At 36.8% G+C, this 15,523-nt stretch overlaps 1 protein-coding gene across 1 annotated transcript in view; it reads left to right on the forward strand.

Annotated features, from left to right (window-relative positions):
- Drgx (Dorsal root ganglia homeobox) overlaps positions 1-15,523 on the forward strand; it is a 276,072-nt gene that overhangs the window by 78,166 nt on the left and 182,383 nt on the right. The window contains exon 2 of the mRNA XM_081760532.1: positions 6,429-6,537. Within this exon, the coding sequence (XP_081616658.1) occupies positions 6,447-6,537 (91 nt within the window). The 5' untranslated portion in view covers positions 6,429-6,446. The remainder of the gene's footprint in view (positions 1-6,428; positions 6,538-15,523) is intronic.

A 15,523-nucleotide genomic window follows, 5' to 3' on the forward strand; every position in this document is an offset into this window, starting at 1 on the left:
AGTAATAATATATTCATTTGAAAATTATAATTTTGTTATTAGATGGCTCTGGTAAAAATTAGCAATAAAACTACTTGTAGTGTAAAGATTTTTGTCGCATTGGCATCACATAATACTTTAAATCAGTTCAAATAAATGTTAGAAGTGCTGAGTGTCATACTTTTTTCTTCTTTTCTGATTTCAAGAGATAATTTTACAATGTTTACGCCGCATTCTAGAGAAAATCTAAAGAATATATGCATATATAAAGGTTATATTGATTGAAAATTAAGTAAGTAAGCCTACGTTGTTTGCGAGTTTAATGCAATTATGTTTACGCTTTTCCAAGGGTTTTTGGCTCGGCAGGCTAAAGGTTTGCCTCTCTGCAGTCACTGACGATGACCCATACCTCCTAAACTGGATTTTCATTTTCCACCGAGACAAAAAATCAAGGTTACCATCAACTGTCATGGGACCACCACTAGAACCTAGACTGGAAACAGCTCGTACTGAGAACCGCAAGCCTTCCAATTCTTGTCAACAATCTGATAGCTCGCCTTCTCGAGATCGAGACTGTTCCCGGTCACCTGTTCGTCCATCATATACATCAATTGAATCACCTGCTAGTACATCAGCAGCTCCTGTGAACGTTTCAGCCTCAAACTCTTGTATCTCTACTCTATTCACTCAGCGTGATGCTTTATTTAAGTGAAATCTTTTTACTTAGAACTCATGCCATATAGTATTAGCTTAGATTTATGCCAATTACTATCACCGTTCTCACGACTATTTAGAAGAGTACCGAAAAACAGGTCATCAGCACTTCCACTACATCGACAATTCCAACGCATGGTCAAGCATTACATTATCGCTAGCAAACGGCTAGATTGGAGGTCATCTTATGCCATGAAACGAGGCTTACTTATCAGAAACACGGCTCACAGTATCCCATTCTGATTGATGGTACCACTTATAAAGAGAAAACAACAGTTTTTGCCAAGTGTTTTGGGGCCATTTTCACACCTCACTCTACACCACCTTTTAGCTATTCATCTCATTGTCACATTAACAGTTTAGGTGACCATACCCGAACATTGTTTACACCTACTATAGAAAATCAACTAGATTCGACTGAACTACTAACTTCCTCTTACCGTTGATGATATTGTCGATTCTCTCGAATATCGCGGTAATACAGCTCCTGGAGCTGATGTCGTCACTTACAATCAACTTCGCCAGGCACCAACCGTTTTCAATGTTTCCCCTCGCAATACTCTAATTAACTATCTTAACTATGTGCTTCTCTCCAACGATATAGAAGCTTACTAAAATAGTAGTATTTCTTAAACCCAACAAGGATTCTACGTTCCTTGAATCTTACCGATCGATTAGTCTTGCTAATGTTTTCAGCAAGACCCTCTGGTAAAGCGCCTCCACTTCTCCTTACGCACTCATTCTACTCTGCTATCTATTTAAGCTGGCTTTTGACCGTCATTTAGCACAGCTGATAAACTTTTAAAGTTGTCAAACTATGTAATTAACCATTACAATAAACAGCTACTTGCTGTTTTATTTTCCTTTCATATTGAGCGTGCATTTGATACTGTTTCGCATCAGGGGCTTCTCTTTAAATTACTTCACATTATATCTCTAAATTACGTACGGCTTATCGCCAATTTTCTTCACTACCGCTTAGCATTTATACAAGTTAATCAAACACAGTCCCACCATTTTACACTGAAACCGGAGTTCCGCAAGGCTCTGTTTTGTCTCCACTACTCTATATTTTATACGTAGCTGATATAGGTCTATATAGTTTGTAAACGATACCTCACACCTCACTCTATATTCATCGGTAGATCCTACAAACTTAATTTTACAACCAGCAACTGATAAATTTGTCAGATATGAGGAATGGAAACTGAAACTAAATTAATCTAAAATTCAAATGACCTTGTTTGGCGTCAAACGCAACAAATATTGTCCAACACGAAGTCCTGAGCAATTACATCTCTTACTCTTTGGTCCAGAATTATGTTTTCAGAATAGTGCTAAATATCTTGGCGTCAGCTTCGATAAACATCTCAAATAAAAAGCTCATATCTCCAATTTAGAAGCTAATATACGCCGAAGAATCAATTTGTTGCGCTGGGCCAACTAGAAAATAAAAAAAACACGTATTCATTTATTTTTTGGGTAGTATCTTCCTGGTAGATTTTATTAAAATCGAAATGTTACACTTGGGAAGTGTTACTTGTTATTACTAAACTAACCATTGAGAGATGGTATTTGTTCTTGCTTATTCGTTATCGAAGCCAATGAAATACGAGTAACTTCTACCATTGGCATAGATAAAGTTTAAGGTCGCTGTTGTCGTGACCACATGAACGAATATGTTTGAAAATAGCTTCGTTGGACTCAATGTCTTTAAATTTTGTATTAAAAACGCTATTCGAATTTTATCCAATCTCGGGCACTTTTTTCCAGTTGCATTAGCGTTAGTTCTTTATGTTAGAGATAATAAAAAAAACTAGGATGACCTCTAGTGTCTCCTCGAATTAAGTCGACAGCTCCGGAGCCAGTACTGTGACTTATAATGTGTCGTTATAAACAACCTCGTTCGTACGTGCACCTACCAACGCTGACGCGCCTGTTCCATACGGACGCATCCAATCGCTGCCGTTCGGGTCCCCCTGCTGTGCTTATGCCCTGACTCGACTAGATAGCATTCGTGCTTTCTAATAATCACTTCGCACAAGTTGGTTCGTGTTTTATCCACTGTAGGTTTTATGCCGTACGTCCACACTGTATTTATACTCATCACAATCACAAATAAAGAATCATAATCATTAGTAATGAGCTAGAGACACTACCAAGTGATCTGGGCGAGAAACTAAATAATAACCAAAAACTAGACTAAAAGTATGGTTTGCTATTTATTTACCAATCCACTAGATGACACTCATTCTCAATCCTTTTGTAACATTTACTACGATGCTTCATTTAGGTCAGTTTATTATATGGTTTAAAGATTACGGCTTTTTTCAACCACATATAAGACATAACTGTATCTAATAACTAAAACATAAATTATCATATACGAAAATTTTACCGGTAATAATCATGCAAGACAACTTATGAAAGAGTTACTTGATACATTTCATTCTGAATAAGAACATTCTCAGAACATCAATTATTATTAGTCATTCAAAACGTTCAACTCGGGAAATAATTAATTTGTACCACTCTGGTTTGAATAGGGGGTTGAATGAGTAGAGGGTACCTATTCTTGGGACACTGAATCGATTTCAGAAAACAACTTGTCGTTATCTCTTACTGTGTTTGCTCTGTGGTGGTCAATATTGAAACCAGAAGAGGGAGTAAATTTCTACCGCTTCTGGTTTTAGTAGAGAACTCCGGAAGATGGTGTGATTTCTTTTGACGATGACTCGATGAAAATAAACAGCTTGTGGCTATAGTTCCCGTTCTCGTTTTATGGCAATCAATGTTGAAACGAAAAATAGTTAATTTCAACCACTTCTTACTTGATAAAAGGTTCGAGCTCCTCCGTGGCTAAGCGGTTAGCATACGCGCCTTTGGCGTGGGAGTCCCGGGTTCGATTCCCGGCGGGAGCTCATGTGGTTCGGATTCCACGTTAATCAGTAGGTCCACGTCTCATATAGCCTGAACGGGACGTTAAACTCAAAATCAACTCAACTCATTGATAAAAGGTTAACGTATCAGATGGAAGCTGTTCTTGAGATGCTGAATCGATTCCAGAAAAAAAAAATATATTTTCCGATATCTCTGACCATTTTTGCTTCGGACCTGATTCATAAAAGAACAGAACTGTTTTTAAAAGACTTCCGATATCTACTTATTCATAGCATAGATTAGAAATCTACTACAGTTTCTGAGATCCCTTGCGGCTATTTGGGTAGCGTACACGCTTTCGGAGTGTTAGACTCGGGTTCGAATCCATGCGGGAAGTACACCAAGGAAAAATTGTAGGTGGCGTACTTAAAAAGGCAGGTTACATTGTAATTCCTGTAGTTTTTTGGACTTACCATACAGCAAACGTATAACTGAAAACGCATGTTTTATAAAACTTTCTGTTTAAGTGTTCCACACACAAGAGATAGGTGCTCTACTCATGCCTCCTTATAAGAGAAAGAGTACAGATGAAGTGTAAAGATTAAATTGCCATGCTATATCAACCATATTTACCTGTTAAAGAAGTAGTTTTATTGAGAAAATGTACAAACGTATGTTGAGTTAGGAAGTTTTGGGAGGAGGCGGACCCAGCGGGACCCTCGGTGGGTGCGTCACTGTACAAAAATATATATCCTGATTATTCTCTTCATAATGACCCTGATAAATAGCAGAACGATAACACACAGTATGGCTAATGAGATATAGTCTAGAAATACAATTAACCCTTAGATTTTAATTTCTGTTTACCTGAAATATTGACGTATGGCAAGATAGCCCCCCACTTTAGAAAATTGAAACACTGACTAGGTTATTCGTTTGTACTACATTTGTACCGTTTGTACCGAAAATATTTTCGTTTGTACCATTTTCCTTATAGGGTTACTTGAGAGGTCAACTGGGGGGGCTATCTTGGCGCCAAGATAGCCCCCCCCCGTATCACAGCACAAAAAATTGGAATACACCATTCGAAAGCAAATCGTTTGTACCGTTTGTACCGAAAAAAAGTTTTGTTTGTACCCTGATAATTTTCAAGAAAGAGTGGATGGCATTTGGGAGGCTATCTTGTACGCAAGATAGGCCTCCTAATATGTACTTTTTCCATGCCAATTAATTAGTATTATGTGTCTATTCATGTGAATTTATGTGTATTTAGAACTCTTGTACATATCCAAATAAAAAAAAAGGACTTGTTGGGAATAACGCAACGTTAAAATTGAATCGGCGAGTGGGAAAACAGTGTGAGTTCAAAATAAGCCATTTTGAGTTAAAGGCGAAAATAACACTAAAGATGTAGAACTACAAGTTGTAATGAAGAGCAGTACAATTTGGAAGACCTCGCACGTTATAACAGAATGCTATAATGTCTACTGTACATTGGTGGCATTAACAAACGAAAGTTCTTTCTTCAAACATCTCAAAATGCGTTTTGTGTACTAGTAGTGTTTTTCCGCTCAACGATTCAATTAAATTTAATCTATTTGTGCCCTTTTCCGTAAATAAATACCGTAAAAAGAATAACGAAGTGTGTACAAATTCAGAAAGAAAATGGATTTACAGAAATAATCTTAAACAAAGAAAACTAAAAGATGAAATGTTTGCTCACCTTCGTCCTTCCACGTTTCAGCTTTACACCAACTGAAAAAATTAGCTGTTTATATCTGTCACATTAACGGCTCGAGAAGTTTGCCGCTTTCATAGACAATAGACGAAAGCAAATAGGCCATTGCTGAATAATATGTATTTACTTAAGGAAAAGGGCAGAAATAGAGAAAAATTAATTGAATCTGTGAGTGGAAAACCACTACTAGTCCAGAAAACGCATTTTGAGATATTTGAAAAAATAACTTTCGTTTGTTAATGCCACAAATGTACAGTCGACATTATAGCATTTTGTTATAACGTGTAAGGTCTTGCAAATTGCACTGCTCTTCATTACAACTTGTAGTTCTATATCTTTAGTGTTATTTTTGCCTTTACTTCACATTTATTTTGGACTCACACTGTTTTCCCACTCGCCGATTCAATTCTAACGTTGAGAAATTACTGAAAAATTCATTTTTTTTTAAATTTGAATGTATCTTGGCGCCAAGATAGCCCCCCCCAAATGCCATCCCCTGTTTTTCGAAAACTATCAGGGTACAAACAAAACTTTTTTCGGTACAAACGGTACAAACGATTTGCTTTCGAATGGTGTATTCCAATTTTTTGTGCTGTGATACGGGGGGGGGTATCTTGGCGCCAAGATAGCCCCCCCCAGTCGACCTCTCAAGTAACCCTATAAGGAAAATGGTACAAACGAAAATATTTTCGGTACAATCGATACAAACGTAGTACAAACGAATGACCTAGTCATTGTTTCAATTTTCTCAAGTGGGAGGGGGGGCTATCTTGCCATACGTGAAATATTGTCCGAAATTAAAACACTGATCTTGTGATAGATCCCATGGAACTGAACAGAATAACGTAATTGCGGTTAGCTCACATGAACGGTTTACGAGAAAAAAATGTGCGCTAAAACTTATAGATCGTTCTTTGTTAGTGATAATCAAGTTTTTCATTTCTGCTGGATTTTTTTTTTAAATTTATGTTCTCTATATCAAGTAAAATACAGTGCTTAATCAGCAAGTTGTATCTATTATAATTTATCTTTTTGCAACGGTCACACCTGTACTCTGTTAAGTACAAATACAAAGTTTTATTTTCGTTACTGAAATGCATTTCTGATTGCTTTCTAGATCGCTGCACGGCGAGGGATGTTCTGTTATCATTGTCCGCCATCGCTTCATCCATCAACGGCTCCCCGATTGCCTTCGTTGGATTACCCTTTCACTCCTACGCATCCATGTAAGTATTCCTGCATTACTACTACTATTATAGTATTACTAAAGAGGTTGATTCAATTATATTGAGCCGAAGTAAATGTGCAATTGTGCTGCGCATACGCAACCCATCGTCGTGAGATTGCCACGAGGGAAGCAATTGAGTATCTTGTTAGATATATAGTACAGCAATACGGTCGAGGGTAGTCTGATGCTACCGAAACTAAACAGAGTTTGGGAGAGATTCATTTTGGACCTTTCGATGCTAAGTTCACGGTGTCGTGCGTTGTAGGTCATATCACTGTGATTCTTATTGTACGTAAATATGCCGCACAAAATTCTGGGCCCACTATGCCGACGCGAGCATCTAGAACTGTTTCTTTAAAAGATTCGTGATTGTGGTCGCTTTATCATACAGGGGAAAACTGCGTCTCCGAAAGGTAGAGCAAAACGTCAAAATCAATGCTACCAGACATATGTCCTGACTGAAATATACCAGCATGAAATCTTAGCATTGTACGAACAAGACGTGAACCAGGTTGAACTATACCAAGACAAGACATCCAGTCACACGAAAAAAAACATCGCTGGAATTCTATCGCTGTATGGAATAGAAAAGCGGAGTTAAGGCAATTTCCTTCTCTGGCATGTCTGTCAACAGTCCAAATGCCATCCCAATGGATTTCAGCCTCCTCAAGCGGCGCTTGTCCCATCATCGAGGACCGCACTATCACTGACTTGTAGAAAGACTGTAAAGAGGGATGGGATGCAATATACATGGTCCAGTTGTAACTCAGTCACCTGCAATGGAAACTCTGATACCGGGTAGTAGTCAGTAGAGAGTCTGCAGACAAACGCAACCGGTGATGGAAACACGCCATTTCCTAGGTAAGTAGCACATTCACATTCGGCTAAATATAAGTAAATCAAGCTTTCTATTACTGCCCATATCAAAGGTACGTATACTAAAGATGTAAGCACGACTTCTGTCCTGGTTATAAGGTCAACATATGAGACTTAGGACTACGAAACCCAGGTTCAGTTCCCATTGAAGATCATGTCGTTCGAACTCTACGTCATACTGTAAAGCACATTTCATATAGCCTCCGTGACGAAAAGAAAGTATCTTCCAACCAACTACCGTACCATTACTTATAATAATAATAATAATAATAATAATAATAATAATAATAATAATAATAATAATAATAATAATAATAATAATAATAATAATAATAATAATAATAATACTCTATACTATTATATTAAAGGGTAGGCTACAAATAAATAACTCATCGTCGCCCAGGCCTTATTATTACAGATAGAAGCGTGATAATTGGAAACAATACATCTCTTTTATTACGAAAATAAGGAAGAAGAAAGGATTTAAAAAAAAAAAATACATATCCGAATAGGAATCACAATTTTTGCCCAGGATAATATATTGTTCGAATCCCTTAAGCTATGGAGATAAAACTTTGCACGTAAACTCTTTCTTAAAAACAAATAAGAAGTTACGTTTTATCAACGTCTTCAAAACTTCTTCTACATAAAGGGACAAAAAGAGAAACATTTCTAAAATTCTCAAATTTCTCTTTGTTTAATTAGAACCTGGGAATTCGCCGAATGTGAAAATTCGTTTAAGCTAGAAATCTGAACGGTAAATCGGCTTTTAACCCTTATTGGCACAATCCGGGCCTCGGAGGCCCGGAAGGTATTATTTTCGGCTCAAAATTTCATAAATATATATGTATGAGGCTAAGTCTTTCTGACATCATCAGTTGAATATTCAAAGCTGTTATGGTGATTACCTTTCCGTTTTGTACTTTTAACTTTTTGAACTTTAACGTATTTTCCTTATATACCCCGCTTTTGCACAATCCGGGCCTGGTAGGCCCGAACTCAAATAATTCATTATTTTGTGTATATGCTCTGCCTTTTTTCCTCATTTCTTTCCAAATATTGAAGTAAATATAATAAATCATATTTTTACTTAACTACTAGATGACATCACATTTCTTTCACAATTTGTTGATAAAGAAAGTTATTGTTTGATATTATAATACACTAATATTTAGGAAATAAATAAATTACTTTTATTTACGCACGAAAATAGCTGTATCTTTATGTGCTTGAAAATAGGTCCTGCAAAGTTTTTGAGAATATTTTCCGATGGAATCCTGAGTAGTTTTCGAAATATAAAAGGGTTACCTCTTTCTAAATTTTGTTTTACTGCATATGGTTGGTGTAGGTCTATTCAATTGTTATTCGTTACTGTGATTTATAAGTATGGCTAGTGTATCGGAAAGTGAAAATATTAGACGGATGTTAGAAGAAGAGGACAAAAGCGATACTAGTCTATGGTTGAGCAGTGGTGAAGACAGTGATGGTGATGATTCGAATGTACGTGATGATACTCATATAGAAAATAACGAGTACTCAGATACAAGTGAAAGTGCCAGTGAAAATGACTCTGATCCAGAGGCAAGTGACGGAAACATCGAATATTGTAAGTGCAGAATTGCGTTCAAAAGACGGACGTTTCTGGTGAAGTTCTCCTGGCAAAAAAATCTCAGACTAGATCTCACAATATTATACGTCCAGCTCCTGGACCACGGCAGGGAACATTTACTGATTCTCCTCGCGCTGCGTTTGATTTGTTCATTACACATGACATTTTGGAAGAAATTGTGCTGTGTTCTAATTTGCAAGGAAGACGAGCAGCAACTGAAGTTCGTAAGAAATGGAGAGAAGTAGACAAGGAAGAAATGTAAGCGTTTTTAGGACTCCTACTTTTGGCTGGCGTCGAGAAAAATTGGAATGTGTCAGTCAGATAACTGTTGCAAAGTTGCGACTCGAACCCGCATTACAACGCTACAATGTCTGTCAACAGATTTAAATGTATTTTAAGCTGTTTACGCCTGAATGATAAGAGAACACGAGAGTTTCGTAAAAAGACTGAAAAAGATGGGCATGTGTCCTATGTGTGGAACTGTTTCTTAAGAAACTGTAAAAAAAAGTTGTTATCCCTAGCGAATCACTAACAATTGACGAACAGTTGATTCCATTTAGAGGAAGATATTCTTTTACTCAATACATGCCTAAAAAACCAGCAAAATATGGAATGAAAGTGTTTTGGATGTGCGATGCTAAATCTGGCTATGCTTTTGACGGATATTTCTATTGTGGCAGAAAAATTGGTGAACCAGTTCAAAATGGCCTAGCAGCAGAAGTTGTCAAGCGTTTAGTTTCTTCCTACAGTCAACATCAAGGACGTAACATAACAACAGACAATTACTTTCCAAGCGTTCCTTTAGCCGAATACCGTCTCACAAGAAACATAACAATTGTTGGAACAGTTAGAACGTACAACAGGAGCATTCCTCCCATCATGAGGCCTAATCATAAAAGAAGTGTTTATTCATCCGAATTTGTTTTTTGTAATGATGTAACAATGGTCAGTTATGTTCCTAAAAAGAACAAAAGTGTGATTCTCATCAGCAGCATGCATCATGATTCGATGATCGATGATAATCACCAAAAAAGGAAGCCGGAAATCATCAACTATTACAATAAAAATAAAGGAGGCGTCGATTAGATGGATCAAAAATTGCGAGAATATTCGGGCAAAAGACAGACGCGAAAATGGCATTTGGCTTTTTTCATGAATATGTTAGACGTAGCAATATTAAACTCTTATCTTGTTTTCAATATGATAATTCGAATTGGATTATCCAAAAGGAGAATAAGCGAAGGGTTTTCATCAAGGAGCTAGCTTATGATTTGATTACACCTCTAATGTTGAGAAGAGCTGAATCACCTACTTTGAAAAGCTCTGTAAGAGAGAATTTGCTAAGATGTAGTATCAAGATTGAAAGCGATAAGCCACCAAGGCCTGAAGAAAAGAAAACGAAACGATGTCACTTGTGCCCTAGTTCTAGAGACATGAAAACCAAAGTGGTATGCTTCAAATGTCAGAATAATGTATAGAGTGAGCGTGTGTTCGTTGTCTGTGAGCAATGTATGTAATATGCAGTATGTATAGAAATACTTCAAGGTAACACTAAGCACAAATACAAAATTCACATATATTTTTACAATAAGCTTATACTCTCTATATGTTTTAAAAAAAGCGTACATGTAACGTGAAAATTTGCATCCTTTCATGTTCGAAATAAGTTTAGTGTATTATACCTTACATTGTGTTGTTTATATAATTTAGAAATTTTATATATATATACAGTGGCGTATCCAAGGGGGGCCATAGCCCCCCTTGAAGCTCAGGTATACACTGGATAAAATGGATTTCATTCCTGCTTTACACTGGATAAAACGGCAAAATATGGTTTAGCCTTTCCCTTGATCATATCTTGGATCCGCCCCTAATCTATATATATATATATATTCCTGTATGTAAAAGTGAACACATTATATAAAATAAATATCAATTTTTTACTCTTTGAGAACGATCTACATTAAATTATGTTCACATGTTCATACTACAGTGGAGGTGGGCCTCGCAGGCCCGGAAAGTGCAAACTACGATAAGAAAAGGGTAGTGCCATTAAGGGTTAAGAAAACAATACGGAAACAGCAGCGTATCCAAAAATTCTGCTACTAAGATGGAAAAGGGAGACAATGTTTTTATAATATTGAAATTCCCCTTTATATATATTTAAGTTTTTAATTATTCACAATGTGCCAAATGTAAGAATTCACTGAAGTTAGAGAAGTGAAATTCGGCTTATGAACTCTTAAATGAAAGTAATGGAATACGTGTTAGAGCGTTTACGTAAACTTCCACTCCCAAGGTGAAAAAAAAAAAAATGGCTATTTCTTTTGCATCAAAATTTGCGTTTCTTTAGTAAAACGTCCAATGTTAGGATTCAATTAAGTCGTAGACATGAAATTTGGTATATAAACTTTTAATTAAAAATAAGAGAATAAATATTTCAGCGATTTCGAAAAATCTACTTCTAAAAGAGGAAAGAATTGAATTTCCATAATATTAATTTTCTCTTTATTTATTCAGAATGTGATGAATGTAATGATTTCCTTACGCCGGTGATGTGAAAGTCGTTATTTAAACTCTTAAATAATAAGAAGTGAGTTTCGTTTCACAGTTTAAAATTACAGTAGACCTCTAAACAATGCAAACTGAATATTCAAACTTGAAGTAGTACATCTACTACAACTATTGATTGTAATAGAGGAATAAGATCAAAGATAGAACCAGTTCCACGGATCTGAATCCATATCATTAAACTTGCCTTGTATTATTGGGCGCCAAAGCTTGAACCTGTTCCAACAAAAATTTCTGCTCGCGTGCCTGACGGTGACACAGTCCTAACAAAATGAAAATGAAATCTTTGAGTTCTACGTCCCACGATTATGCCGGTTAGGCTAAAGGAGACGGTGATTATGGGAAATGAACGAAATGGTGGAATGCAGAAAGTGGGAGGAAACGGGAGAACCCCGAGAAAACCCACGCACACGGTATTTGTCCACCACAAAGTTCACTTGGCGGGAGCAGGGTTTGAACCCGGGACCCCAAGCACCAGAGGTGAACACTCTACCATTGAGCCACCGCGGCCCCCACAGTCCTAACAGTGTCACACACAATGGTGATTTCAGACTTTTCTCTGGAGGACTTCCAACAGCAGGGAGTGAAGAGTAGTATAGCGAAAATTCTGGTAATAAACATTGAATATTATAGAAATATAGGTCCGGGGGAGAGAAATCCGGTCCACCACCTAAAATCATCACTGGTGACACACACTCCTAGCAATATCTTACAAACTACTTCTAATTTGTATATAAATAATAACTATTGTAGTAATAACATCTATACGAAGATGAAAAAAAACATGGTGTGTCGGTTTTTGGCTATTTTCTGACGTTTTACTCCAGTACATGGTCACTGAGGAGTATTGATAATACCTTATTTAAAGATTGAGAAAAAAAAGACCCATAAAATGCTTCCTGTGGAGTACTGTACTGCATGGGATGGAAACATGGACAGTACGCAAAAAATGATGGAAAACGACTGGAAAATTTCGAAATATCTATGTGGAGAAAAATGGAGAGAATTAGTTTTGTCGAGCGGAAAACGAATGAAAAGTTCTAGAAATAATGGGAGAGAAACGAACAATTTTAAATATTATTAAGAAGAGGAAGAGAAACTGGTTGGGAAATTGGTTAAGAAGGAAAAATGAGGGATGTACTAGAGAATATGGTGGTAGGAAGGAGAGGGAGGGTACGAAGGAGAGAAATCGTACGTGAAGATTTTTGTTTTACAGGTTAGTCTGAAGGGCTAGCTGCCTTTCAGAGGGTTACGCCCTCTTTTAGGAACGAGATTGGCGGTTAACAATGGAATGAGTATGTTGGATAGGCTAAGTGATTTTAATCTTTATTAGCAGCAACATTTTACGTGAAGACGGAAAGGTTAGCGGAAGGCCGTGGAGCATGGATGTTTCTCAGTTGAGGCAAATGACCTGCCAATAATGGCAGAATATTCATATATCATTACACCAGTGAACTGAAAGCATTTTAATTTCAGTTTATAAGGTCGTAATTTGCTTGCCTGTACAAATGTTATACATACCATGTTTTGCCACCCTTGCGTAAATATAATTTCTTGCGAGAGTGCTGCCATCTAGTGATAAATAAATAAACAATTTAAAAAAGAGTGTTATTAATTCGTTATGAAAGTGCTTCCATCTTGTGATGTTTCTTTCCTGTGAAATCCACTTTAATTCCCATGGGAAAGAGAATCTGATTTCTAAGGAATATCACTTTGAAGCGTCTAAGTCCCTTCCTTCTATCGAGTGTTACATCTCGTAGCCACAACTCGAAGAATAGCAAAACAATGTTCTAATTAGTAAACAGAAGCCAATTAGGGAAACTCATTCTATCACGTAAATTGAACTCGGTTTCTTTGTCTACTTCGTTTGTTTTCCGCCAATTTCTAGAACTTTTTTTTTTTTTAACTCTCGTCCTCTCTTGTAATAACCGCTTACTCAATAAGCTATATTACTTCAAAAGAGTAACGCAGCAGTCGAAAAGACGAAGTTGAAACCCGTAGGCTCTTTTTGCGGACCACAAAATTCTTTTCCCAGCACAAACAAAGTTATTCGTTTCATAAGTTTGTGCTTTTCCCTCTCCCTCAACATCTTTTCCTTTTTTAATTCCAGACATGGAAGCGTTAATTAGTCAGGAAGACAAGAATTTTAATTGAATTCTAAAACATGATTATTTGCTTCTGAAATTAAGAACGTTGTTAAGATCAGCGACATCTCACAAATTATTGTTTCTGAAGAATATTCTCTGAATTTTATTCTACATTATAAATTCAAGAAATATTACATTTTTAAGAAAAAAAGCTTATTTTATTAGCTACTTAAAGGCTACATCCTTTGAAAAGAGTTACATTTAAAAAAAAAATCTAGAAACACTGTTCTTCTTTCTCACCTCAATTATAGCTTGGTGGGCAACATGAAATTTTTTCTCCCTTGGGAGAGCTGTTTTATACTTTGATAGGGTATCTTCTTCGTAACTGCATCTAGATATTTTATCCTTGGTCATCCTCTTCCTGGTTTTCTTTCTGTCCCTTTATCAGCACAGTAATGCAATCGGAGTGTCGAATAAAATGGCCAAGCATGCTGTTTCTTCTTTTTCCTATTATCTTCATGATCTGTCGTCCTTTATTAGCTTCCTTAGTACGTCTTCATTCCTTTTCCTTTCTGTCCATGATATGCTCAACATTCTGCCTCAACACCACATTTCAAACACTTCCAGCTTGGATATTTTAGCTTTTCTCAATGCCCAAGTCTCTAATCCGTAAAGTGCCATAACACTGTTAGCTAAATAAATAAATAAAACGTAAGGTGAGACATATTGTGATCTATAGATCTTCTTTTCAGCATTAGCATAACTATGATACTTTGTTTGAGGGTCATGCTGTGTTACTTCCAACTCTCACACGTTATTCCAACTATTCTAGGTCAATGGTTCTCAATTGTTTGAACACTTGGGTGGATGCGATAGTCCTGAGCGTCCCCGTCGTTTTAACCCATAATCCATCCTTTTGAGCAAGGGCGCCGATCCTGGGGGGATGAAATTTCAGCCGCCCTCTAAAGTAACTCATCCATCGTCCCCAATCACTCTTCTTATTTCAGCGTCCCTGAGAAGCTTTAACCCCCACGTTGGCAAATATTGTTCTAAGGGGGACTTCACAGTATTTTACATAGATCTGGCCACGTCTGATTTCCCCTCTAGCTATGCCTATCATTGAGTTGAACAAAATTTTTTGGTATTTATTAATCTTTATGCGTAATCTTGAAAAACAAATTCCTTTTGTAAATCTATAAATGTATGCTATGCGATTACCACGCCATCTATCAAGATGAAACTGATTTTCATTATGACGCTAGGAAGATGATACACTGTAGCCGCTCAGGTGGTAGGCGTAGTACTACGTCGTAGCCACAAGTCACACTGTCCGAATTGTCAATACCATTATCACTACATTCACTTTCTGAACCATATTCTGATGTCTCTCACGGCTCACTTTCATCATCTGTATTGAACCAGTCATTCGTATCGTCATCCGAACCGTCATCTTCAAGCAGTCTACGCATTGTCTCTTCATCACACATAGCTTTCTTCTGCTTGTGGACGTAATTCTTACTTTCTAGAACTTTGAAACAATGATGTATGTTTAATACAGACAACAATAGTACACAAGAATAAACAAAAAAAGTTACAAAGACACTCCTGCCTCACCATCGCGTTTGCTTTTCTTTTGAAATGTTGTTCGTGCTGCTTCTGTTACAGCAGCAATGTTCTTCTTACGAGAAACATTGTGCCATCTGATATTCCAAAAAACAATATCGTTATGGGCATTCATAGCCATCTATTGTTTTGTTTTCGATTTAAATGTAAGAAGAAAAGTTTTCAAGAGAGACCTTCGTCATTGCCACTGAACATTAGTGACTTTTTTTATTCAAGAC

The sequence above is a fragment of the Thermobia domestica genome, chromosome 5, assembly GCF_964235325.1.
Source record: "Thermobia domestica chromosome 5, izTheDome1.hap1.1, whole genome shotgun sequence".
Taxonomy (NCBI): Eukaryota; Metazoa; Arthropoda; class Insecta; order Zygentoma; family Lepismatidae; genus Thermobia; species Thermobia domestica.